General features: G+C 41.3%; 1 protein-coding gene across 1 annotated transcript in view; it reads left to right on the top strand.

The window, feature by feature from the left end:
- Positions 1-26,137, top strand: part of mid2 (midline 2) — a gene marked incomplete at its 3' end in the record, with an annotated part of 60,267 nt that overhangs the window by 21,840 nt on the left and 12,290 nt on the right. The window contains exons 2-8 of the mRNA XM_079228427.1: positions 1,962-2,027; positions 3,477-3,572; positions 13,270-13,377; positions 17,776-17,924; positions 18,936-19,063; positions 19,636-19,779; positions 24,886-25,047. Coding sequence (XP_079084553.1) covers positions 1,962-2,027; positions 3,477-3,572; positions 13,270-13,377; positions 17,776-17,924; positions 18,936-19,063; positions 19,636-19,779; positions 24,886-25,047 — 853 coding nt within the window. The remainder of the gene's footprint in view (positions 1-1,961; positions 2,028-3,476; positions 3,573-13,269; positions 13,378-17,775; positions 17,925-18,935; positions 19,064-19,635; positions 19,780-24,885; positions 25,048-26,137) is intronic.

The following is a 26,137-nucleotide window of genomic DNA, read 5'->3' as shown; positions in this document are numbered from 1 at the left end:
AACACAATGAAGTCATATGAGGGGGTGGCGATCTAACCCAGGATGATGGGCTGTCAGCAGCTGCAGTCGTATAGCTGTGCCAAGACGGACTGGAAATGGAATGAAGTGGCGAGGCACAGAGCACAGGAGGAGACAGACAACCAGGTTAGAGGGAGAGTAGACGTACTGGAGAAAAGAGAGAAGGTAGAGAGTGACAGAAAAACAGATAATGAGGGAAAAGAGAGCTGCAGCAGAGACAGAAGACCGAATTAGAGGGCAGGCCATGCAGGAGCTACTCTACCAAGCTGCCCCGCTCAGCACGGGCCTCATGCCCATTTCCATCCCATCAACCCCCTCCATCTCTGTGGCACTCTCTCTGTTCACTCTCATGACATGCCACGTCCAAAGCGGAATCAGTGAATGAATGGTATTACCTCATGCTAAGAGCCCTACCATCATGTGCCTCAAGCAACTGAAATGCAATTTGTCTCTCATTTCTACTTGCCCTTTACCTTCTCCTCCCTCCCTCCATTCAGGGGTTCCTCTGCTCTTCGTTCTCTCACTCTTCCATCTCCCTCTCCCATCTCTTTTATCTCTCGCTGTCTCCTTAATTGTGTGCCTTATTGTACCTTGTATTCCTACTTTTCCTGCCAGTATAGGTTAAAATTAGTTAGTTAAAATAAGTTGAAGTTACGCCCATGGTTGGAACATTAACCTTATCATGGTTATAAAGTTTACTAAGTGGAGATGTAAGTTGTTGTTTGGCATCCTAAAATGTTATTTACAGAAGTTATGTTACAGCTCATGATGCCACAGTGACTTTCTGTTTAAAAAGTTATAGTACATAAATTATAAATAGTTTGTATGGTGCTACAGATATTTCCTTTACTAGTTATCGCATGAAGTTTGAATGGTGAAACCTAAATATAGTAAATCACTAGTCTGAAACTAACTTGTAGTAACAAAGAACTAAGGAGGGACTTTACACACCATCCGGTGAAACCCAGCATTGATCTTCTCTCAAGTTCCAAACAGTCGCCATATCTGCTCTGATCATGATTTTGACAGAATAAGCCATCATATGAAGTTCCTGATTGTCACCATCCATCCAACACTTGCTGGCACCCTCTCCCACCATTCACACCCTTTTCTGCCCCCATTTCCTCCTTGAGCCGTATTTTTCTCTCCTCCCTCTCTCTATCTCGGAGTGGTTCTCGCCGTCTTTGATGTCTGTTGTGTGTTTTAATGAGTTTGTTATTGACGGTTGCTCTGCCTCCCCACCCTCTCTCTCTCTCTGCCACTCATCCTGCCTGCCGGGCTGAAGCCACAGGAGTGCCATGCAGAAACTTATCCACACACACACACACACACACACACACACACACACAACAGACGTTTTGTGGTCACTTGTAGAATAAATACCCAAACAAAGTTTAGTGGCTTTATTTATGTACATGTGCAAGTACAAGCAGATATAATCTGCATATACAGAGACATACGGATATTGTGTATCTCAAATGTATAAACGCAGATACATCGACTGAGTCACACACATAAAGACAGACTGAAACACGCATGTATGTATGTAAAGGACAGAGGAGTTTGTTTCACTGCAGTCTCATGGGAGGCAGCTGTGTTCTGATGTATTAATCATCTTTGTCTCCAGCTTGCTAATTAATGACCCATCTGTCCCCTCTCACTGATGTTCCACTTCAAACTCCCTCATACACAAACACACTCACGCAGGGCTGCGACACAACAAACGCGCAAGTTCCAGTGATGTAACTCCAGCTCCAGACACTGTGAGCCACATTCTCGTCTGCATTCATGTAGAAGACCATCAGAAGAGGGTTTGTGGCAGCTTTTTCAGGGAGGAGTTCTCCTCTTCAGTTGCGTTTAGGTGGCAGACGTTGTGCGCTCGGGCTTGTCTGCAGGTGTGTGTTTATGTGTGCACTTATGCAAGTGTATGTGTGTATTTGTAGGCTTATCAGGTGAGCCCGGGCAGAGTGTCAGATGCGGTAATGGAGGCTTCAAAGACAAGCGCTGCGGTGAGTTCCCTGGCTGCCTTTTTCCACCCCCTAACTCCCTTCGCTGCAGAGAGGCAGAGAGGCACACAGGTGGACACCTGGATGGATAAGGAAGGGATGCAGGGAGGGATAAGCAGGCAGATAAATAATTAAGAGGGTGCAAAGTCAAACAGACAACAAGCAGACAGAGTAAATCAGGCTGAGCGGCAGGCGGAGGAGATATTGGAAAAGCAGGGCGGCTGACAGACAGACAGCGGAGTGGCCAGGTGCTTTCTCAGCCCACCTCCCTTTCACTTGCATGAGTAGAGCTACTTCAAACACCCGCCGCCGCTTGTCTGCTGCTTTGTTGTACTGTTCTCTTTGCAGCTGTGGTTGTTGTGTTGTTGTTTTGATGCTCATCGTAGTCACCGCCATCGTTGATTTGCTTCCTTTTGATCGGCACTTCTATTTCTGTCTCGCCATTTGCTTGTTTGCATTTTCATCTTTTGTGCTGTATATGTGTTTGAGTGAATTTGTTTGTGTGTGTGTTTGTCTTTTGTTTTGCATTTGACAAACAGCCACAGTTAACGGATAGTAATTGAGTGTTTGATCATTCAAAAGTCGATTGTTTTTAGTTTGTCAGGGATCATATGGTGGTTTTTGGGGCTGTAAAGTAGAGTATGACAGGGCCAGGCAGTTAGATAATCATATTACAGATGGTATGTTAGCTAATAAAACAGAGAAAAAAAGAGAAAACAATTGCATGGTGGGATTGACTTTGTTTCCTACAGCCAGCAATGAATAGTATATTTTGCTTCAAATGCAGATTTCAAGGTATTGGTTTTAATAGCATCCTGTTTTGTCTCAAAGCATTTGGACCAATTTGCTGTCCTATTTGAAATGCCAAAGAACAGCAGTTAAACATTTGTAAAGACTTTTCTTTGCTTTGATTTCATTTGTTACAAGGTAACCCTCAGGACATGTTCAGGCAAACATAGTTCAGTATTTTTGCTTTGATGTCCCAGGAAAGATATTTTTAGTAGTGACCATTTATTTAGTATCATAAGACTAAATCATTTCTGTGTTGTAGCTGCCCCCAAAAATATGTATGTCAATTGTTTATTTGTAATAGACAGTTTCTTTGAAGGTAATTTGGTTTTAAATCCTTCTGCTTTTCAGTATAAATATATGATATTAATTAATTATTGGTTATGTTGTTGATAACAAGGCACTTCACCAAAAACATCACATACTATGGCATGCTGTCACCAGATCCATTTAATAGAGAACGATTGTTGTCGTATTTATTGTTTGTTTTTTGAAAAAACACAATTGCATGGGGAGAAATTACAATAAGTGATCTATCAGGTTTTGGCCAGTGTCTTAAACTGAATGTTCAAACTTTAAATAGACAAAAACATGGTGGAATCCATAACCATCACCACTCTGTATGTACTAGTGATTGAGTCTGTTCCTCCTTCCTCCCAACAGCAAACCCTGGAGAACAACCTGACCAACCTGGTGAAGAGGAACAGCGAACTGGAGAACCAAATGGCAAAGCTCATCCAGATCTGTCAGCAGGTCGAGGTATGTAACATGTTGTGTGTTTGAGTCCTGAGTGACAGAAGGAAAGGTCCAGTACAAATGCATGCTTGTGATTGGAGAGTATTACCCATAGAGTCCAGTAGAGGGGTGGAGCCTGTGTTAGTTAGACCTGTCAATGACTACGTTCATGTGCACTCTAAGATTACACTATTATTCCGAATATGACAATACTCTGAATTTGATATATATTAAATATTTTGTGAATCTACACACATTAATATTTGCTCCTCAACCCTAATTGATCAAATGGAAGTTAGGCATTTTACAATAAATTACAACCACCTTGGATTGGAAGTCCTTGCTGTCAGAGTTAACATCCATAAAGTCGATTTACTCCCTCATCTATAACTTTAAATGTCAAGCTTAAAAAACAATCACAAAAGAAGCTATTGTTTCAGTTTTATGGTTTATGACCAATGCAAGACAAAAGACAGCAGGTTTTAAAGATTGAGGCCTTAACCTGCATGAATTGAACAGGTAAATCATAAACAGCCCAAAGCCTTTCACTGTTATTGATTATCTTCCGTTTACAGCCTTTGCTATTTGTGACTGCTCCGATGCCACGCTCCTTACGCTTTGTCTCTGACTCTGGAACATTTCTGATTGAAGAAGCGCAGTGGTAGAAATTGGACTTCTTACTGCTCCTGGTTGTGGTTTGTGCCAGCAACAAAATGAACGCTCCAAGCGCTACTGATCAAATATTGATTAGTGTCAAGACGAAAAGTGAATCTCAGTTCCTATCATGGGTTCATTAAAGGTCAGCAGTGCAGCACTGTTTTCAGACAATTTATATTATAGACTTATTACTTGGAAGCCGAAGATGAGAGAAAACTATTCCAAAGAAAGCGAGCAAAGACAACCATAATGACTTAAGAATCTTTTAAAGTGTCCTTTATCTTTAATCTCTTTATATTTACAACCACTGGGATGTTTTTGTACAGATTGATCTTGTTATCTGTTATTTGATCCAGTGGCTGACGCAATGCACTGCCATGAAAAGAAGACACCAGATACCAGTTACGCTCTTGTACTTTGCCATCAGTAGCTCTCCAGATAATCTGACGCAAGAACAAAGAATGAGCTGGAGTAGCTCTCAGCAACCATCCACCCTCAAGCTGTTTAAAGGGGCAGTTATGTAATTCAGACAACTTCAAACATTGGATTGACCACTACACTGTGGACAACGCTACTACCAAAGCACTTGAGCAGCATCTCCTATTACAGATGCAAGCAGCGTAATATAATGCGCTTCCTGTGTTCAAGGTCATTGTCCCACCTGTGCCTTGTAATACGGTGAGGTTCAGCTCTCATCTCACTGTGTTAGGATGAATTACAACACTCAAGAGTTTAAGTCCCGCTGGAGCCACTCATACAGGAAATGCACGCTCTCACTTTTAAAGCAGATAAGATTATCTGTCAAATGGTATTTATCTTCACAAGTCGGCAATGTTTCACAGCTCAGTCGCTTTGAGTTAGTGACAACCTTGAAGAAGTGTTTTCACTCTCAAGTCCGAGTGTGAACCCATACCTGTTTTCAGAATATTGTACCTCGGCCAGTCGTGTCACTGCTGACCTCTCCCATTTGGGCTGCTGCTGTGATTTAATGAAGGTGCCAAGTCCAGCCAATGCTGAGCCACCAAGTGTTCGTCAACATGTGCACGCACAAACACACACACACACACACACACAAGAGCATGCTTTCTCTCTTAACGCACTGCCTCTTAATAAACGGCAGCATTTCTTTGTGAGAATTGACAATAATAGCCACGGAGGACAAATGCACATTGATGCCGCTGCGTGTGGTTCATTTCTTATTAGCGGGCCTGACTCCATTTTCTCTGAGTCTTTGAGGTCCGTGAACAACAACTCATGCAGCTTGCTCTCCAAATCAAAATGAAATGATCGCTGAGTGATTCATTAAGTACAGACAAACAGTTCGTCAACAACGCATGGAGAGAGAAAACAAAAAAGTCTGTCTTCATATTGTCTGCATACTAATGCTGTGCCACCGCCAACAGAACAACTGCAGAATCTCATCCCTTATTCATCAAAAATAAATAAAGAGCAATAGCATGGGGCGGAACATGCTCCATCGACGCTTCAGCAAATTATGAAAAGAAACTTTATTTTCCATCCCTGTTGTACCCATTCAGAGCTATTCTCCTGTGTGACGTCAATGTCGAGAGGCTAATTCAATTATTGACAGGAAGAATGAGCTGAAGTAAAGTTTTCAGGTGAGTTCATATTAATGTGGCTCTTTAGAGTCGAAGAGAGGAGTGGAGAGGAGGACAAATGAGAAAAGGTAGAGGAAGAAAGAGGGAAGAGAATGTGCAGGATTGAGAAGGCAAGTGTTAGCGTGACAACCAATGATCTCTTTGACCGAGACAGAAACAGGCATTGTGCGGAAGAAAACGCTAAGCAAAAATAATAAAAGAGTGTGTGTGTGTGTGCACAAAGTAAGGGCTTTGAGCATGGCCTGGTTTCCTCTCCTTGTTTGCATCATATTGTATTGGTGCCAAAGATATGATCAAACATAGTGTGAGTCAGCTTTCAGTGTGCCAGCACACACGGCAGCGATGCAGCCCTGCTCTCCTGGGGATCTCTTTGGAGAGATATCTTCTCTTCAGGCGAAGGAAAGATGACTTGATGATGTGTGGGATGTGTTTCTTTCTTGGGAGGCCTCACTCCTTATCGCATCCTTTGTGGGATTGTTAATTATGTTGCTGCGCTTAATGACATTCAGAGTAACGTTCGGGGTTCTTAAAAACATTGAGCAAATGGCAGCATCCTTAAGCATTTGCAATGATTGTTGTTGAGCTAACACTCACTGTCATCCATTCAATGCCAGATAGCTGGCTGGATATTAATAGACAGCAGAGAAGAGACACTCAGTGAGGCATTATGCCATGAGCATTTCCCCAACAACCACTTTGATATTGAATAGATTTTGATATAAAAACTAAGTATGGAGCCAAAGTAAAAGCTGAGATACCCACAATCATGTCCTTTTACCTGCATGCCGGTTATCACAATTACAAAATATGTTTCAAGCTGTTTTACTATAAAATGTGTAAACAAAGTCATTCTTGTGGAAAATTTGTTTGCACAATCAGCTGGCCTTTATTTATGTGCGAGTATCACATCCATTGCCTTATATTTTCAAATACGAGTTACCACCTTGTATGCAAACGCAGCTATGTTGTATATTATGGCCCAATTTCATGGCAACTATTATTTTGTGGAAATGTAAGGTATTTCCTCTCTTATTCTAATGGGTATCTCACCATTTGCACTTTGATATAATTGAACACTGTTCAAGTTGTGAGCAGATTTTCATTTAATTCCCAGGACTCCTCTTCTTCCTCTTTCACACTCACATAACACCTCCTGAATGGCTTGTGCACTTGAGAACTTTGTCACTGTTGTGAAGTTCTTGATTTTTTTTTCCCCGCTCCTCTGAATGTGTTTTGCAGCTCGACAACAGAACATTTTTCTCTGCCCCACTTTATCTCACTCTTATTCTCTGTGTTTATGGGTCGACTCACTCTCCTGAAACTCTGCTTTTTGACGTCTTTTTAATGAGGGCTTTCCATAACATGTGTACGCTGCCTAGCTCGTATACTGTATCTTTAGGTATAAGATCCAGACACCACAAATGTCGCGTTCGTATTGTTTGTGGAAGCGGTCGAAAGCAACAGCCATTTTTTCACAACCCCTACAATTGTGTTGCCAGCTGGGAGGAAATAAATTAGCTCACTAATAAAGCTCTAAGTGTGTGCGTATTATGACTGATGGGGAAAAAGGAAAGAATCACATCAAGAGCCCACTGGGTTTAATTCTCAGACATGTATGTCTGCTGATTAAACATTGAGCTGTAAGTCGTTAGCCAGAACTGTCTAGGTTTGTGTACACCGACGCTGATCCCACTGTGTGCAGAATATAAATGAGCCGTGTGGAGATGGCTGTAATGCTGCCTAATCCTTTGTATCAGGTCTCATCTCGCCTCTCTTTACCTTTCTACCGTCAGTATCAGTGAGATCGAAGAGTCCGCTGGTTTTGTTTGTCTTTGCTATATTTCCAAAGCCATTTGCAGTTCCACTTTCAGGCGAAGACGAGGACATCAATGCTGTGGGATAATGGCAGATACTAAAATATAATTCTCGTCTTCATGCAGTTATTATTGTTTGTGCCTTCAGCAGATGGCCACACCACGTTTTCATTCGTGAAATTATATATTTCTCAGATTTTGTGCTGAATATTGATGTTAATTTTCCATCTGTCGAGTCCATTCATGTTAGTGAAAGAGCAGCAATACTTTAAGCCATATGCCTAATGTCAGCATGTTGACATGCTCAAGTTCAGCAGGTAGGCCTCTAATGTTTACCCAGTACACACCTTAGTTCAGCATTTTAACATGTTATACTGAGCACTAAACATGAAGTCCGATGGGAATGTGTAAGTTTTGCAGGTATTGGACAGATTTAAATTTTGACTGCTAGATGAAAGTCAGAGGGTCATCAAAGTCTTTAGTCAGGGAACTATGAATGTCTATTAAAAATGCTTTTTCCAATTTATCAAGTAGGATAAGTGAAAACTGCGTCTTGACTGTGGCGCTAAAGGAAAGGTCAGGGGATCACGGAAATCATTATCTTCTGGGCCCCATGATTGTGTGTACAAATTTCATGGTAATCCATCTAATAATTGTTTTAAAAATTTCATCTGGATCAAAGGGGTGCGGATTAAAATTGCCATTAGCTAGTGTGCTAAAAAGACTGCAATGGAATCAATTCACCCTTCAACAGGACTGTGTCGGTTTATCTCCAAACCCATATACTATATATTATCATGACGATTAATCATTGATTAATAGTATATAAGTAAATGTGGTTAGCATATAAAAGTTTACACAAACACTTTGTTCGCTTTAAAAGCCCTACTTCAAATTCACTACCAGCGAAGCATTCCCATGTATCACCTCTTTCCGACATAACCTCCATAATATATGTCTGGCACTTTCTTTTATGCCATCCATAAAGCCACTCTTTCCTGTTTTAAAGCCAGGTGCCACAAAGGTGTCATAAATCTCTGGGAACTATCCGCGAATCTGTGGACAGCATCGGAGATAAAGCTGTCAGACTGAATCCTTGCATTTTTCTGAGACGATCATGTCTGAGAGACAGAGGCAAAGGGGGGTCTTCGAAGTAAAGCAGACAGAATGGGGACCAGAGGTATAATAGGAAGAAGTGGGGAAAAGTAAAGTGGGATAGGAGGCAGGAAAAGCTGATTGGAGAGGAATGAGCACCAAATTGATTCAAGATGTGAAGGTTTTGGTGTCAGCAAGAGGTTAACAGCTGTTCCGAACCAGTGCTCACTTGGTTTGAATGGGAGCCACTTTGGCCAGACTGGGTCAGTTTGGGAGCCGTCCATTGTTCAATTGTCTGTGCGTGTTGTCGGCAACCCTGGATGTCCACATTCTGAAGTTGTGAGTGTGATGTAGGACAGTAGAATATCTTGCATACCGCAATATGGCAAATGTTATGGCAAAGTCACATCTGAATATATTAATGTCTTTTAATGTGGTATATTATGTTTGCACTGTAGTTTTTATTCCAGTTTGCTTAGAATCATTAATTTACCGTATAACATTATATTTGTAAAACACAATACAACAACATCATAAAGTTTGAAACAGTGTCTGTTTAGCTTTAAAATTGCATTACATTTCATTTAGCTGATGCTTTTATCCAAAGAAACGTACAATACGTTAGTCACTTTTCTCCGGCTTAGGGGTGGTGCTTGGTGTTGGCACAACTGTTTTCAACATGGCGGCCGGTTCACAAACGTTCCCATTTATTTTACAGCTTGACAGGACACTAAAACATGTTTCTGAGAAATAGACAATGAAGTAACTGAATCATGATTCATATTGACCAGCGCCACTTTGTTTGACAGTTTGACCAGAGTTCTCAAGCAGTGACTGGTCCTGCTTAAAATAAGTATTTTTCACAGATTATCTTCTCATGACCTGTCAGGATATAGTGAGAGTTGAACAAATATAATTAAATATGATTATATTGATATTTATAAAAGTTACCATCTGAAGCTTTAAGGTGCCAACCATGAACTTTAACATCCCTGTTTTACATCCAACACAGACCTTTGTTGTGTGTCAGTCACTCATTTCTTGTCATGTGTCTACTTTCAGATATCTAATAAATGCCCCAAAAACAATTATCTTTGTTTACTTTTACTGGTCTGATTTAAAAGCAAAATGCTTTGTGGGGCACTTTTTAAAACATGGCACTTCAGACAACAGGGCTCTGATTTTGTTGAACCACAAATGAATTGATGTCACATTATGTGTGATCGTGTCTGACTGTCTCAGAGTTGCCATCTGTTAGATGTGACATTCCCAGGCTCCACATTGTGCAAGGCAGCCATTGTCCTCTCTTTCTTTTTCCCAAAAATGTCATCTCGATTTTGGAGAATCATTCAAACTCACACACACACAATTCAGTTCATCTCTCTGGAGTAAACTGATTTTTTCAAAATTACAAAATAGTGAGAGATTACAATGTTAATCACAATTGCAGGGGTTCAAAACCTGCCTACAGTCCACCTCTGTGTGATCGACAACTTCCGATTGACTCGGCTTGGCCCCGCTTTCCAGTCACGCTATTACTTGCTGAAACAGCACAGAGTGAGTGTTTTATTGTGACTGTCAGCCATTTGAAGCCAGAAAGCAAATGTAGCAGCATGGCTCATTTTATTTCATTTCAGCTTGTAAGTAATACAGTACTTTGAATACAAATTTGTGCGATAGATTTAATCTTGACATAATGCTGGAGCTGAACTCAACTTAATGATGTATGGGAGCATATGGGCTCAATGTAACCACCGAGTGATGGAGGATGTGGTGATGGTTTGTAGTGGACATTTAATTTAATGATTTTGCTGTCAGATTGCGATCTGTGAGCTACATTGTGTCATATTTGTCTAGATGGGCTTATTTAATAATATTCAGTTGCTAATTATGTCTGCAGCTACTGACAGAGTGTAGTTATCTTTGCTGATGATAATTTTATATTTTTTGACCTAATGAGAGAATAAGTGGATGGCAAAGAATGGGATGCACTCAAATGTCCGCTACATTGACGACAATGATGCTCAAACATATTTATAATTGATGGAAAATGTTTCCCTGATGACAAATTGTTCATATTAAGATGTCAGTCATATCATCTGCCCAGATAATTGTTAGTTTGTTGGTGTTTTTTACATTCCTCCTGATGCAACTTCAAAAAACGCACTACAGAAATGCACTACTGGTTTTGTTTTGTTTTGCATGTTTTTCTTGTTTAGCAAATGGGCTGCAACTGCATTTTATTGCGCAACGGTGTTGCATAATGTAGTTTATGAATATTTGAATCCTTGAGTAAGACTAGATATGCATTAGCAGGATGAATACTGCCATAGAAAATATGACCGGTGTGCTACATTATTGCACAATAATTCCAATATGAAATGGCAATCTCAATTAATTTAAGAAATATCGTAATCATAAATATCATCAACCAATAAGATACATTCATTATACTTTCTGGTAATTTAAACAAGCACAGAGGTTTTAGCTTTTATTTTTCGCTGATTTTTACAACTGTCCTGATTGCAGGAACAGCTGCAAATGTCTTTGACACTGAAAGAGTTTTCAACCTTGCTGGAGTTGTTCTCCACACATTCCAATAATAGAACCAGAGTATACTTTAACAGTTGGCACTGTGATTTCGGAAAACACCTGCAGAGGAGCCGGATAAATAGGGAGATGCACAGTTTGTGATAGTGTTTGTTTAGCAGGGAGTGGAATACAATGTCAGGAGCTGTCGGAGGAAGAGGAGGAGGAGGTTTTGAATGAGGTGAAAGAGGAGGAGGACGGAGAAGAAGATTGTTTCCGTAACTCTAAGCTGCCAAGTAGCTCAGTTGTAATTCACAATGATCCTGGACGGCTGCATTTATCCTGCTTAAGTACTAACCTGCAGTCATAAGATTGCTTTGCAGAATGAATTGTGTGTGTGTGTGTGTGTGTGTGTGTGTGTGTGTGTGTGTGTGTGTGTGTGTGTGTGTGTGTGTGTGTGTGCGCGTGTGTGTGATAAAGAGGCTTAAGTGGATCGGCGGGTTATAATGAGCTTTGTGGAGTAATGAGTGGAACTTTGTCGTTGGGTTAGTAGTTTGATCGTTTGCAGCATGACAGCAAGTCTCAACCATGTCCAATTTAAGAATGACGGACCATTTAAAAGGAGATGAATTGTTCTCTGGACATAGCATTTCAGGTTTTACTCCATATGAGAATGCACTGAACTAAATTAAACTACCTTATTTGTATCCGTAAAAAGTATAGAGACAAAATCCACAGATGGTAAAACTATTTGTAATAATAAACAAAACAAAACTCATCTGGGACAATCAATGAGAAACGATGACTACATAAGAGTGGCAATAAAACAGAATTCAACTCTTTTATTTATTCATAGTTTCCAGAAAACTTTTTTAATATCGTTGTGGCCTGTTTATTCTTTTTTCATTCTCACAACTAGTTATTAAGAAATGCATCCAAATCTCAAATGAAGAGACTTTCTTAGATCTTCTGCTTTATTTTTCCAGTTTTTCATCATACAGGTATGTGTGCCTCTACTGTCCCTCTGCTGCTGTGATCTTTGATTTAAATGTAACTTAAAAATGGTCAAACCCAGTCTGGGCAGTGAAAGGGTCTCTCCTCACAATGCATTCGCGGATGTACGAGTGTATAACGTTTGCCAGCTCAGCAGTACTGTTTGCTACAGTCAGAAAACAGAAAACAGAAAGCATTCACCAGTGCTTCTGTTTTTGTTTTTGTTTTATGTTGGTTGCCTTAAGGCCATCGTTGATGGTCAGCCTCCATTTGATTTGTTAGTGGAACTCCTCCTCCTCCTTTCTGGGTACTTCTGGAGCTACCAGTTTGAGTGAAAGCACCCCGCAAAACTGTTCAGCAGACACCCTTAGTGTATAACACGCACCCACACGATATTGAAGTTGCTGGCTTTTCATTAAGTGTTAGCCTGAGATGGTGAACTGATGATGAGTTACCTTGGCAACTTTGGTCCTAAAATAATCACAGAATCTATTAAATCGCTGTGGTGTAAGCAAAATCTGTCAGTGAATTAATGAGTGTCTGCACAGACCCTTTTCGGGAGCATTTTTAATGAAGAGTCGAATATTCCAACAATCCTCAACCTATTTCTTGTTCATAATGAGTGAAATAAACATGTTTTCGAAAAAAAAAAAAAAGGGTTACAATGAGATGGTATTATTTCATACAAGAACACTAAATTATTTAAATCCAGCAGCAAGAAACAGAACATTTCAGAGGACAAATTATTTTATGCAATGTTTTATCACCTTCAATTCCAAGGATCCTTGGATCATGTAAAATGTTTTTCCAGTGACGATTAAAGATTTGGAAATCACTTGTCGAGAGAGAGATCCAGTTAGTTCTAATCCAGGAGCACACTGGGTGTGTAGAATGCACGATGAAATGGAAAAACAAATGATGTTCTCTGCATGTAAGTGATCATATGGATCGTCATGGCACCAAACAGAGAGGAAGAAGCATTATGTTGACATGTGTACCTGCCTCTGTCTCCAGGTGAACACAGCCATGCATGAAACCAAGCTTGTGGAGGAGTGTGATGAGCTAGTGGAGATCATCCGCCAGAGAAAACAGGTCATCGCTGTGAAGATCAAAGAATCAAAGGTAAAATATTCCCATGATGTCTTTATACTTTTTTTCTGTTTTTGGCTCGACTACAGGAATAATTAAATTATGATGATGGGTGGTTTCAGTAAGTAAAAGGGACATCAAGACTACATGTAAACGAATGTAATAAATTGTATTGCAGTTTTAGATTTATAACAGTATTGGGTTTATTGAGTTTACATTGTTTCATTCAGAGTACGTCAATTCACAGTTCTGTTTTACGGCCATGTGAAGTTACATATTTAAGAAACTCAGCTCAGCAGAGAAACGCTGGTTTTGTAACTTAAAGAGTCTCTCAGAGTGGTTTAAAAAAAAAAAATAAGGCTGCCTCTGTAGTTGCGTGCTTGTTTACCCAAACACACATCACACTTTAGGAGAGATGGAAAAGATAAGCGAGGAAAAAGAGAGCAGCAAAAACATAGGCAGCACACCTGAATGTGTGTGGAAAGAATCTGAGATGGCAGCGAAGACTGCTGGAGTGTGTGTGTGTGTGTGTGTGTGTGTGTGTGTGTGTGTGTGTGTGTGTGTGTGTGTGTGTGTGTGTGTGTGTGTGTGTACACGTGCCCATGTGTTTATGAGTGGTTTGTTGCCCTTTGAGCACCAAGGGTTTCAGGACAGAGGCAAACTCTAAATCTCACCCTCCCAGGGGTGAGGTTTTAAGTGCTTGTGGAAGATCCTCTGAGACAGCAAAAGAGCTTTGTCGAAAGATGAAAGATTTCCAAACACTGAACACAAGGACTGAACGTGTGCGTGTGTTGGGGAGGAGAAAATGTGTCAGTGTGTCCGCAGCGACTGCCGACAAAGAGCAAGGCTTATTCTCCTGAGAGTCTTGGTCTGTAAAAGTCTGTCTAGTAGAGGGAGTGATATGTAGGAGACGAAGGAAAGAGGGGAGTACACATAAAAAACGAGAGGAGCGCTTCATTTATGTCAGTAGGTGATGTGTTCATATTTGAGGCTGTTTAAGGGTCAAGAAAGATGAATAAAATACACCTTGAGTAATTCAAACCACAGTGTGTTAGAAGGGATGTCTGCCTGCCTGCAGGGAGGAGAGGAGACCATTAAGGTCAACCAAACACAGGTTGTTTTTTGCATTTCCCCAGACAAAAAATATTGTTTGTTATTCATGTTAGTGTTCAGAGGTGACTCTGCAACAGAATAACAGGATTATGCAGGCGTGATGGTGGTGAGCAGAGCTGTGCAAGGTGCTCCCATTCTCTCTCTGAGGAGAATGCCTAATCTCTCCATGCCCAAACAAAACACACACTATTCCCACGTCCTGGTGTGTGCACGAGGGTCTTCATCATGTGACTCTGCTTGTCCTCCACCCTTCTCTGCTTCTCAAAACTATTTTAACTCCGCTAGAGCCTTGAGGATTAACAACTCAAATCTGTTTGGGGTTTTCTAAAAACTGATGTTATTAGAATAACAACAGCAGGCATTTGTTTGAATACATAAAACAGTAATGACCCTTTTGAGGCTCTGCCAATTACTACTGCTGTGTCTCCAACGGAATGGCAGCGGGAGCGTGACGATGTTATGACACCACGATCCTCTGAGGGCGGAGGTTATCATCGAGGGTTGGGTGTAGAAAGCATGTGTAGCTTCATGCTTCCATTCAAAGTGTGTGTGTCTATTAACCATTAGCAGGATCTTACCTGAAAACGACTTTGAGGAATATTTTGAAATTTCTTGTTGAGAGTTTGATGAGAAGATTGATACACGTCTCTACAGTACAGGCCTACACAGTGAATATATACTGGAGCCAGGTTAGCTGAGCTTAGCATATGATTAGCGTAGCGTTTAGAAAGACTGGAAACAGAAAATGATTATCATTAGCTTCAATTATTTGTTGAGCGATAAATATAAATATAATGTGTGTGCCTCATGGTGCTCTGCCGGAAACCGGTGGATTGCTCCCTCCAGGTGGGGACAAACTGCCTACCCCAAGCGAAGGAGTTCAAGTATCTCGGGGTCTTGTTCACGAGTGAGGGTAAGGTGGAGCGGGAGATCGACAGGCGGATCGGTGCGGCTGCAGCTGTAAAACAGGCGCTGTACCGGTCCGTCTTGGTGAAGAGGAGCTGAGCCGGAAGGCAAAGCTCTCCATTTACTGGTCGGTCTATGTTCCAACCCTCACCTATGGTCACGAACTCTGGGTCGTGACCGAAAGAACGAGGTCTCGGATACAAGCGGCCGAAATGAGCTTCCTCCGCAGGGTGGCCGGGCTCACCCTTAGAGATAGGGTAAGGAGCTCGGACATCAGGGGGGAGCTTGGAGTCGAGTCGCTGCTCCTTCGTGTCGAAAGGAGTCAGCTGAGGTGGTTCGGGCATCTAGTCAGGATGCCTCCTGGACGCCTCCCATTAGAGGTTTTCCAGGCACGCCCAACTGGTAGGAGACCCCGGGGAAGACCGAGGACACGCTGGAGGGATTATATCTCCCGGCTGGCCTTGGAACGCCTCGGGGTCCTCCAGAATGAGCTGGAAAGTGTTGCGGGTGAGAGGGAAGCCTGGGTCGGCCTGCTGAACCTGCTGCCACCGCGACCCGACCCCGGATAAGCGGCTGATAATGGATGGATGGATAATGTGTGTGCTTGCAAAATACATTTTTCATGTGCTTGAAATGTCACCGCCGCAACATTTAAGCTGTGATTAAAGACTTTAGATAAGTGTGTCTTTACAGGAGGTGAGATGCTCACACACACACACACACACACACACACACACACACACACACACACACACAGATCCTGCCATATTGCCCATTACTCTGAGAGAGAGAGGGAGTAATCATCTCTAAAATTGTTTGCGACACATGTTGCCGAATAATAAGCCCTCCATTAAACTCTCCTCTCGGTGCGGTCAACAACTCGCTCTAATGTTGTTTTTCGTGACGACAGGTTAGGGTGGATGTGGTGGAAGAGCAGCGAAGACATCAATTGAAAAATCCATTAAGTTGCCAGCTCAGAGAGGCTTGTGAGCAGCCCCCGTTTTCACCGCAGTAGAAAGCGAGTGCACCTTAGATACACTTTTGATTCTTTGAGAGCTTTTGATGGCAGGCTCTTAACCGATTGCCACCCAGTGTGTGCGTTTTTTATATTTCTTATTTGCATAATTCAAAAAAATTCAAAATAAAAATGACTAATTATTTAAGGGCACTCATCATTTCATGTTTCTGCTCTTTTTCATTTAACTTTAGTGTTCAGAGATTCAAATTGTTAGCTGTTACTGAAGGTATACTTTTCAGACAATAAAGCAACTTTACCTCACCGTTTGCCATTTAACAGTTCAACAAAGTTGTATTTAATCATCATTGCTGATAGGCTCTCTGTACTGAGGCTGGTATTGAATTCTCAGTCTCCAGGTGCACAAGCAGCCTGTGTAGTTTCCTGTGGAGAGTTTGATCAAGCTAAGTTCATTTGAGGAATCAGGATATGAGCCGTAATGACGATAAATAGATTACTCTAATTCAAATGAGCTTACATAGGCTTCCTCATGCTCATTTGATAAGCATACAACAGAGCATTACAAAACCCTGTGTGTTTGTTTGTGTCTGAACCCTGATCTGACCGATGACCTCTCCCTTGATTTGCTTTTCAGTGGATTCATAGTAGTTTCCAATCCATGTTTTGAATCTTTTTCTCAGCATTTTGCTCTGATTATATATATATTAAATGAGATAGCAAAGCATTACGCTAATCACCTCTGCCCTTCTATTACGCAACATGTTCATCAGGTCAATGTGAGAACTATGACCGAGCCAGCAGGACTTTGTCTTCTCTGCTGCATTCCTGGTGTTTGTCCCTGTGTTTTCCTGTTTCACGATGTCTATGAGCATTCTCCGAAAGGGAATCTTGAGGTTTATTATTGAGTATATGGCAGCCGTCAAAAGCTGATAGAAATGGCAACATTTTTGCTTGATTTGTTTTCCTCCCCTCATCAGTTCCTCACATAAGCTGTTGTAATGCCCTGTGACAGTGTTTCTACGTGTTAAATGAACTGCACAATAATTCAAAGAGTATTCTGACAAGATAGTGTCCACACATTCAATATCTATCACAAATTTCTGCAGAGGGTTTGTGTTTATTTATTTTTTGCTTGTAATAAAACTTCAGCTAAAATCAATAGCCTGCAATATGGCAACTTGTTGGTTTCACCTCGTAGGTGTCATCTCAGGGGCAGCTACCAATTCAGACTTCAGTATTATAGAGCAATTTGACATAAAAGCGTCATCATATTTTCTGGAAGTAGAAGAACATATTTATGGATTCGTGTCACAATGATGAATGCCTCATATAGAGACCAACAGTCCAGTCATCAAAACAGGCTCCAACTGAGCGAATGATTATAATAGGTGTGTCAAAACATAGCAACATGGTGTGTATTTGTTTTTTTGTACCAGGTGATGAAACTGCGCAAGTTGGCTCAGCAGATTGCAAACTGTCGCCAGTGTCTGGAGCGCTCCAGTGCCCTCATCACACAAGCCGAACAGAGCCTGAAGGAGAATGACCACGCCCGATTCCTCCAGACTGCCCGAAATGTAGCAGAAAGGTGGGTTACATAGTGTATACACACACATCTGCACACACCATGAGGGAGCAAAAGTGACAGAGTGGTTGGTAAACTTTGATTACATCGGAGGTTGTTTGGAGGTAATATTGAAATCTCCAGTTTTTACACTATTACCGGTAAGAGGCGACTTAGAGAGACACTAAACACGAGACACACAGGAATAAATGCAGTGGTAAGACACAGAAATCCTAAAGCCCTACAATGAGTTTGCCTTTTTCTTTCCATGAAATCCAATCTTGGAAAGTAATGCAGCTGGTGAAATAAGCATTATATCAACCTCTTTAGCTCCTGCGATCAATGCCAGGCCTCTCGTGAGAATCATCTATCTTTTAAGTGGCCAGCTATGCGGTTTCTCTTTCCACCTGCATACTTCTGTAATACCTTCATCCTTTCCTGCCTCCACCGGCTGGAAGCTTTCTCACTTATTCTCTCACACAGACAAAGCTCTGTGCAAAATCTGTAACTAGCGTAGCATCTTTTCATTTGGCCCATATTCTTTTCCAGCGCCTGGCTGAGCGCATTATTGACCGGCTGGTTTCTCGTCTCTGAGGAACAAAAGTCTCAAAAGACGCTGCCACAGACGGATCACTGGCGCTCCGTGCAGAAGTAGGCACAAGTTTCCACACAGCTGCACAGACCATGGAGTCAGTGTGTCACTGTCTGTCTGGTTTGGGTTTTGATGGATCTCTGGGTTAGTGATAGTTTATGACGGGGCTGGTTGCAGACACTTCTATTTGATGCTTTATACATTTCTACATTGTTTTTATTTTATATTTATTGTTTTTATTTAATTCCCTCCATCCCTTTTTTTTCTTCCGTTTCTCACAAACCACAACTGTCTGCCACCTTTCCCCTCATGTCGCCTCGCCTCCTTCACCTCGCTCCTCACATCTGTTCCCCTCTGCATCACCTTTCATCTTGTCCCTTCTCGTCCTCCTCTGCGCCCTCACCTCTCTGTCGTCCCCTTGACATTTCCTTTCCTCGCCACAGGGTTGCCATGGCGACGGCTTCCTCCCAGGTCCTCATTCCTGACGTCAACCTGAATGATGCGTTTGACAACTTTGCCCTTGACTTTTCTCGAGAGAAGAAGATTCTGGAGGGACTAGATTACCTCACAGGTAAGATCTGCATCAGTCTGGTCTACAAAGGACTCATACAGTATTAAGCCTTAAGTACATGTATGCATGCAAGCTAAAACAGCATTTTTATCTCAACATATGTATTACTATTTAAATCACTTATGACTTATTATATTACTGTATGTGACATTGCAGTTTCTGCTCCGGTGCACTTAAACTTCATACTAATATTGAGGAGACTCATCTCTCTTAAAATTACTTATGTATTAATTAAATCAGATTATCATTATTTTTAAGATAAAATAAAATAAGATAATCCTGTATTAGTCCCTCAGTGGGGAAATTACAGGATTACAGCAGCATTGCTCACAAGTGAATAAAAGAATAATAAAATAGAAACAAGTAATATAAATAAATATAAATAAACAGTAAAACAGTAGAATATTAATATACAGACTGAATAGAAAAGTATATATAAAAAAGTACTTAAACGTATTCCACGTAATATTGCACCAGGTGAATGCTAAAGTGACCAAGTTCAGTTCAAGTGTTGTGACAATTTATACCTGTTGCTTTACTATGAATCATGCTGTTATTTCCTCATTGCATAGCTCCCACCCCGCCATCCATAAGAGACGAGCTGTGCACCGCCTCCCATGACACCATCACTGTTCACTGGACGTCCGAGGACGAGTTCAGCGTCACCTCCTACGAGCTGCAGTACACCATCTACACTGGACAGACAAATTTCATCAGTGAGTCTCGTGCACATACACACACAAGTCTGGTATCAAAGAAAATGAGATCGGTACAGTAGATCACATGGACTCATTATCTGAACCAAGAATTTTATTAGATTTTGTTTAATCAAAGGTTGGCCGAGAGGGATCATTACTCTGTAGACTTGTGTTCAAATACCGTAACAGTTTAATTTGACGTAGAATTGGAAAACTGTCAGAAATCTTTGATTTACTTTTGATGTTGTTTATGAAGGAAGTCATGTATTTAAATGTCAAACTGGCTATTTAGAGTTTTCAAAGAATGACTCCCATCCAGTTGCCTTTTGAAGGCCTCGAACATGAAGGCTTCTACTATATCATGAGAGCAAAATACCTGCATGGTAACTTCAAAGGTTTGAGATCAATGGATCTCTCAGGCATAAAGAGTGTTTTAATCATCAAGAGTGTTCTTATCAAACAAAGATTTGAAGAGCTTTTAAAGTAAGATTGTGTAACTTTTGAAAGAGGAAACAACACAAACTTCCTCTTACAAATATAACACAAATGTACTGTAATTGTTGCTGCTGATCATCAGGTTCTTCTGACACATATGCAATCTAAAAGAAGCGTCTTTCTTTTAGATTGCATTTGTGTGCACTGACCTTTCTGCCATTAAAAAGAGTGGAGCTGGAGCGCCAAATTACTTTGAGCATTGCTCAATCAGATTTTCATATTTTATACAAACTGTGTTACATAAGCTAGATTTTCTGTCCAACTTTAGTCTTTGTTCTCTGCCATGCTTGTATTTATAGAGAGATAGAACTGAGTTATCAAGACTATACAAATAGGACATACAGTACATATCATCAGGGGATGCTTTGAAAAAATTCACTATTTAGTATCAGTTTTTTGTTGCGTGAAAAGTCTCCAGATGTAAGAATGTAAAATTTCTGCTTTGACCTCATCCATTGCTCCCTATACCAAAGCTTATCTTTGTTTCTGGCTTGTAAAGATACCATCATTACCAAGTATTTTGGATCTGCTGGTAGAGTTTAATTCTACATATTGACCCAAAATATTGGCCCCATTAGCTAATCAGTCTTACAGCTGATTGTCTACCACATGAACATAAATGAAGGGAAAGAAAAGTCACTGGGGAGGAGGAGAGTAATGGACGAACAGGTGAGAATCCTAGTGGATAATGGTTGTATAGGGGAGGTGAGAATGACCACTTACTGAAATGAGGAGAGTATGATTGATGTACATAACCGTGCCTGATCCTCTCCACTTTGATCCTTTCACCGTCTCTTCTCCTCTCCTCCTTTCTGTGGAGCCCGACATTGCTCCATCTAGCCATGCAACTCAAGTGCCCAGGCCATTTAAAACATCAGGATACATTTCAGCTGTGATAGACCGAGTGACTCAGATATTCAGCAGTGAGCTGCCACAAAGTCCTCAGAGATTCACAGGAGAAACTGAGAAAGAGAGAAACCCATTTAGCCTGTCACACCACTTGAGTTTTTACCATAGCATTTTTCTCAAAGTTTGCGTGGCTAAATGCTCCCGCCTGAGCGCCATCCTTTTTTTTTCTTCTTCTCCTGGCTTCAACCTCAGCCTTGGCTCTCCCATGAGGAGGGAGGTCTTGTGAACCTTGCCTCTGCAGGATCATCCAAGCACAGAGGCAGAAAATAGAATCAGCCAGTAAAGCCAAATACCATGGAGAGAAGTAAGCGGTGTCAAAAAGCCAAATATGACTGCAAGCAAAGATGTCTGCACTGTAATAGTGTAGCTGCCAACTCTGGCCCTTTGCAAGTTGCAGTGTCTAGTGTTGTTGACCCCTATGTTGACCCCAACTATCCACTTATACTATGCATCCACCCCACTGACAATATTTGTTTTTGTTTTTACTTTGTACTCGTATCCTCATGCTCACACACTCTGACACGTCATAGTTGCAAATTAAAACAGAAAAGCAGAGCGTAATTGCTGATTATTTGACCGATACAGATTTAATCCAATGCTTGTATTGATCTAAGGGTTCCATTTAGCATACACATTTCCACTTTAAAGGTCCCAATGTATGTGCATTCAAAATATAGTCATATATATAAATATAGTCAGCAAATAAGCATATTCAACTAAATGTCAAGCTATTTCTTTAAATTACTGAAAACTTCATATTGAGGCGAAAAATAACTATAACTATTTCAGATATTCTCCAGGTGAAAAGTCTTCCCACTTTACATCCTCAGCACCATTGTTGGCTCTACGGCCACTTTATTTTCTATTAATTTCGCTCCTCATGGTCCCATAAACTAATAAAGTTAAGGTGCCAAATAGCCTCACTAGCTCCAGACGCGTCAGTTTTCCTGCATTACTGAGCTGACTCTGGACCAATAGACGTCAATAGCCCTGCATGACCTCAACCTCTCTTTTCCAGATTCTATTGCCAATTTTTTTTCGGGAGGCCTGTGTGTTAACCACACTAGCAATACTTCTGCCTGCTGGTTTCATCTGTATTTCATGTGTATTCATTTGCACTGGCCTGTGGTGAAGCGTAAATATGATTATCACAGGTGAGAGCAGCAGCACAGTGGCCGTTAGGAAAGCCTAAAGTTTGGTATAAATCTCTGTTTCTCAACAGGCCATCTTTCAGAGTAACAGCCGGATCGATCTCTGTGCCACAGTTTGATGAAATGTTGACGAGGGTTCAGTCTTTGCAGGAAACTAGTGAAACCATAAGCTTTTTAAAGTTATGTGGAGGCACCAAGAGATAGATGCTGTTGATGCATAATATTACTTTTATTCATGCACATCTGCTCACACACACACACACACAAAATCTGTTCCTAATACAACAGATAATATTATGCAGCCAACACACATGCACACACAGATACAGTAACCGTGAACTCTATATTGCTTCATCAATGACAAACCCTCCTGCAGGCCGAGGATACCGTGTGTTTCTGTTCCCTTCTTGTCCACATACACAAACAGACACACACAATACTGTACACACTCACTCGATATCTGGATGCAAGACAGAAGCTGATCCATTTCCTCGTTTCCTTTATCTTTTTTTTTTTTTTTTTTAAATGACACTTCAGTTCCTGCTCCACCACACTTTGAAGTCACAATTCTCTCCGTAGCAGCAGCACTCGGTTAGTGTCAGAAAGCCCTTTTTCAGAGGTAGAAGTAGCAGTAGCGGTATTGCTGTGTTCTGACCTAATTTGATTTTGCAAAAAGGGAGAGGTGCTACAGAGATCAAAAGCTTTAAAAATGGAAAGCAGCATGAAGTCCTTCTTCCTCGTCTTTCCCCTGTATCTCTTTTTGAAAGCCCACATAACATCGTAGCGTGCCTAATTTCTACAGGAAGTGGCTGAAATGACAGGTGGGAGGCACAATTTTCACAAAAAGGGACAGCTGTCCCAGTAGATCGACATTCTTGTTTTTGTGAGGATTTCACAGTGGATACATATGTGTAAGAGCAGCCTGAAACACAATGCAGATGAGTCTGTTGGCCATCTCTGGATACAAAACGGATTGGGTAAATGCAAGGTGTGAAGGAGCTGCTCTAAAACGCCCTCTGTTTTTCTTTCTCTCTCATCTTAGAGAAGATGAAAGCCTTGTACGTTGTATTCTTTGTCTGAGTAAAGCTAGTGGAATTCGGCAGATGTGTAAAGACACAGCCTTCACTTTAACTTGAACAGTCCCCTCCCCTCATTCATTCTTAACGCCGCCTCACTTTTAAAGGCCTTATTTGCGTCCTGTGAAGTATTTATATTTACAAGCAGACTCTCGGATATTACTTATGCATGCTGTTGCCATCTTGTTCAATAATTCACAAGGCATCCTCACCAGAAGGGACATGGCAGGCATGGCCCTGAGAGCTCGCTCCCTCTCAGGACTTTTATTTCCCTGCAAATCTGCAGGGAGGGGGAGAAAGATGAGACAATGAAAGGGATTGTTATTCTACCTTCAACTCTAAACATTAGCCTGAGCTGTAGTGCTATAAACAAGATGCGTTGTGTGTTTTGGCGAGGGTTTGTTTGAATGTGTTCGGAATTTTGTAGGTGGGTGGAAGAAATGTTGAGGCTGGCGTTCACTGTTTGCTCAAAGAACATAAGTTCTGTCCTCTGTCACATCACGGCACTATTTCTCATGCGGTTAGTGAAGCTCACAGTTTAAGTAATAATTCATTAATTTGTATCTTTTTTTGTTCCACAAACACGTTTCCCGAGGTGAAGAGGCCACTATTAACCTGTCCTCTATGACAACGTCATTAGAGTCAGTGCAAACACTGACAGTGGATAATGTCACGGCATGCTTGTTTTTTCACACATCAACTAGAAGCACAGGTGCAGCACTGTCGCAACTGTAAAATGTTTCACATTTTGCAATATCTGATTCAAATAAACAGCCGCCTTCTCACCTTGTGTTGAAAGTTGTGTGTTTCAGCTTCAAAATAGCACTTTAAAAAAGCATGGCCTTCTCGAGCACCCCATTGGAGACGAGCCTCTCCTCAGCCCGGAGCTGAGATTTATTTTTCATCCTTCACTGTCGGCTGCAGCTGAGAGACTGTAAACATTGTGTTTACAGGCAGGTTACTGCAGAGCTAGCCCAACCTTTACTAACCCTCTACTGCAAGCCGCTCTGAATCAAAGTGCCCACCAACCGGGGTCATGTTGGTATAGCTCACGTTTTCATACCGTTGAACATTGAAGGTAATCGCCCTCAGGCGCTTACTAGCAGACGTTCTGTCATGTTGTGGGGATGTCTTGTTCTTAATGCGTTAGGGATTCAGCTTAGTGGGCAACAGCATCGCCTCAGGGGAGCATGCCATGATAAACCTGATAGAAAGGTAATGGGGGAGATCAGCGTGTCCACATAAATGTTGCATGGCATCGCTAACGGTATGATTTCCGAGCATCTTGCTGTCTGATGACTCACTTGATGTTTGGAGAAAAAATAACAAACTGCTATGGTCAGATTTTGCGGGGGGGGAAATAGTTTTTTGCTCTTTTGAAAATGACTGAAAAGCTGCCCTGCAGGATTCAGCGTGATTAACCTGAAAACAAATCAACAGCACTTGGTAACTCCTGCTGTGTGTATCCTTGTGTTTTTCTGTGGACCTGCCAGGTTTGTACAACTCGGCAGACAGCTGGATGATCGTACCTAACATCAAGCAGAACCACTACACGGTGCACGGCTTGCAGAGTGGCACCCGTTATATCTTCTTTGTCAAGGCTATCAACCAGGCAGGAAGCCGCAACAGTGAGCCCGCCCGCCTCAAGACCAACAGTAAGTGGAGACTCATGTGTGTTCGCTTTGTTTTTGAGAATACAAAGGCTGTGTCGTGTATGCAACATAACTTACCTCATCAAAGCTTTCCTCAGGGCGGGTGTCTTTGATTTACAATAGAGTGGAGGATAAAAACTTAGATTGTAAACTATGGAAAACACCGTCTGTGGTGTTCAATAGATTTCTGTCACAAACACTCATTCATCCATTACATGTTCCATGAGAGAGTCCCTAAATGATTTGTCTTTTTTAGAAATGTATCATATTGAAACAATTCTTTTCAGTCATGAAAGTGGGGTGTCGTTGTCCGCTGTGTGATGTGCTGAATCAGGAAGTTGAAACAGATGGTTGAGTTCAGATATTTGTTTTTAACAAAAGAGAAGCACAACCTAGCTTGACTTGAATTAAGTTCACTTAAAATGAATGTCATCTTAATTGATTCAAATGTTGTTTGTCAGGTTGTTTATTAAGCCATCAGGGGGAGTGTGGAGGAAACAACCTACTATTTAGTTTGAGCCTTTAAGCTTTCCAGAATACTATTATGAGATTAAAAACAGGCAGGAGGGAGGTCTGTCCACATAGAAGCATGTGTGTTTCATGGTATAAGAAAGGATCCGGAACTTTGGGCGCATTCATGGTGTGCTAATAGTTCATTAAACATAGCATATAAGAGCTTCTTCTTATTATTATTATTATTATTATTATTATTGACCCTACACTCCAGTCACCTTGTAACAAGTTACATTACATTTACATTTTTACATTTGTAGATGCATCTAGACTGGCTTTTGTGGTGGAGAAGCTTACTTCTCCTTTTCTGTTTTATTTCTATGCCTTTCTCTCTCTCTCTCTCTCTCTCACACTCTCTGTCTCTCTCTCTCTCTCTCTCTCTCACACACACTCTCTGTCTCTGTCTCTCTCTCTACCTCACTCTCTCTCTCTCTCTCTCGGTCTCAGCTGAGTTACGCAGTTTTTTTCACTTTGAAAAGATTGCGTTTAATTGGCTGCATGCGTCCCTTGTCTTGTTTTTATTGTTTTATCTGATACAGAATCCTTTCTTGGACTTGAACAGTTTTCTTTTTCCATTCTT

Source organism: Taurulus bubalis, assembly GCF_910589615.1.
Source record: "Taurulus bubalis genome assembly, chromosome: 13".
Taxonomy (NCBI): Eukaryota; Metazoa; Chordata; class Actinopteri; order Perciformes; family Cottidae; genus Taurulus; species Taurulus bubalis.
The sequence above is the reverse complement of the archived record's forward strand: the minus strand, read 5'-3'. Positions and strand labels throughout refer to the sequence as shown.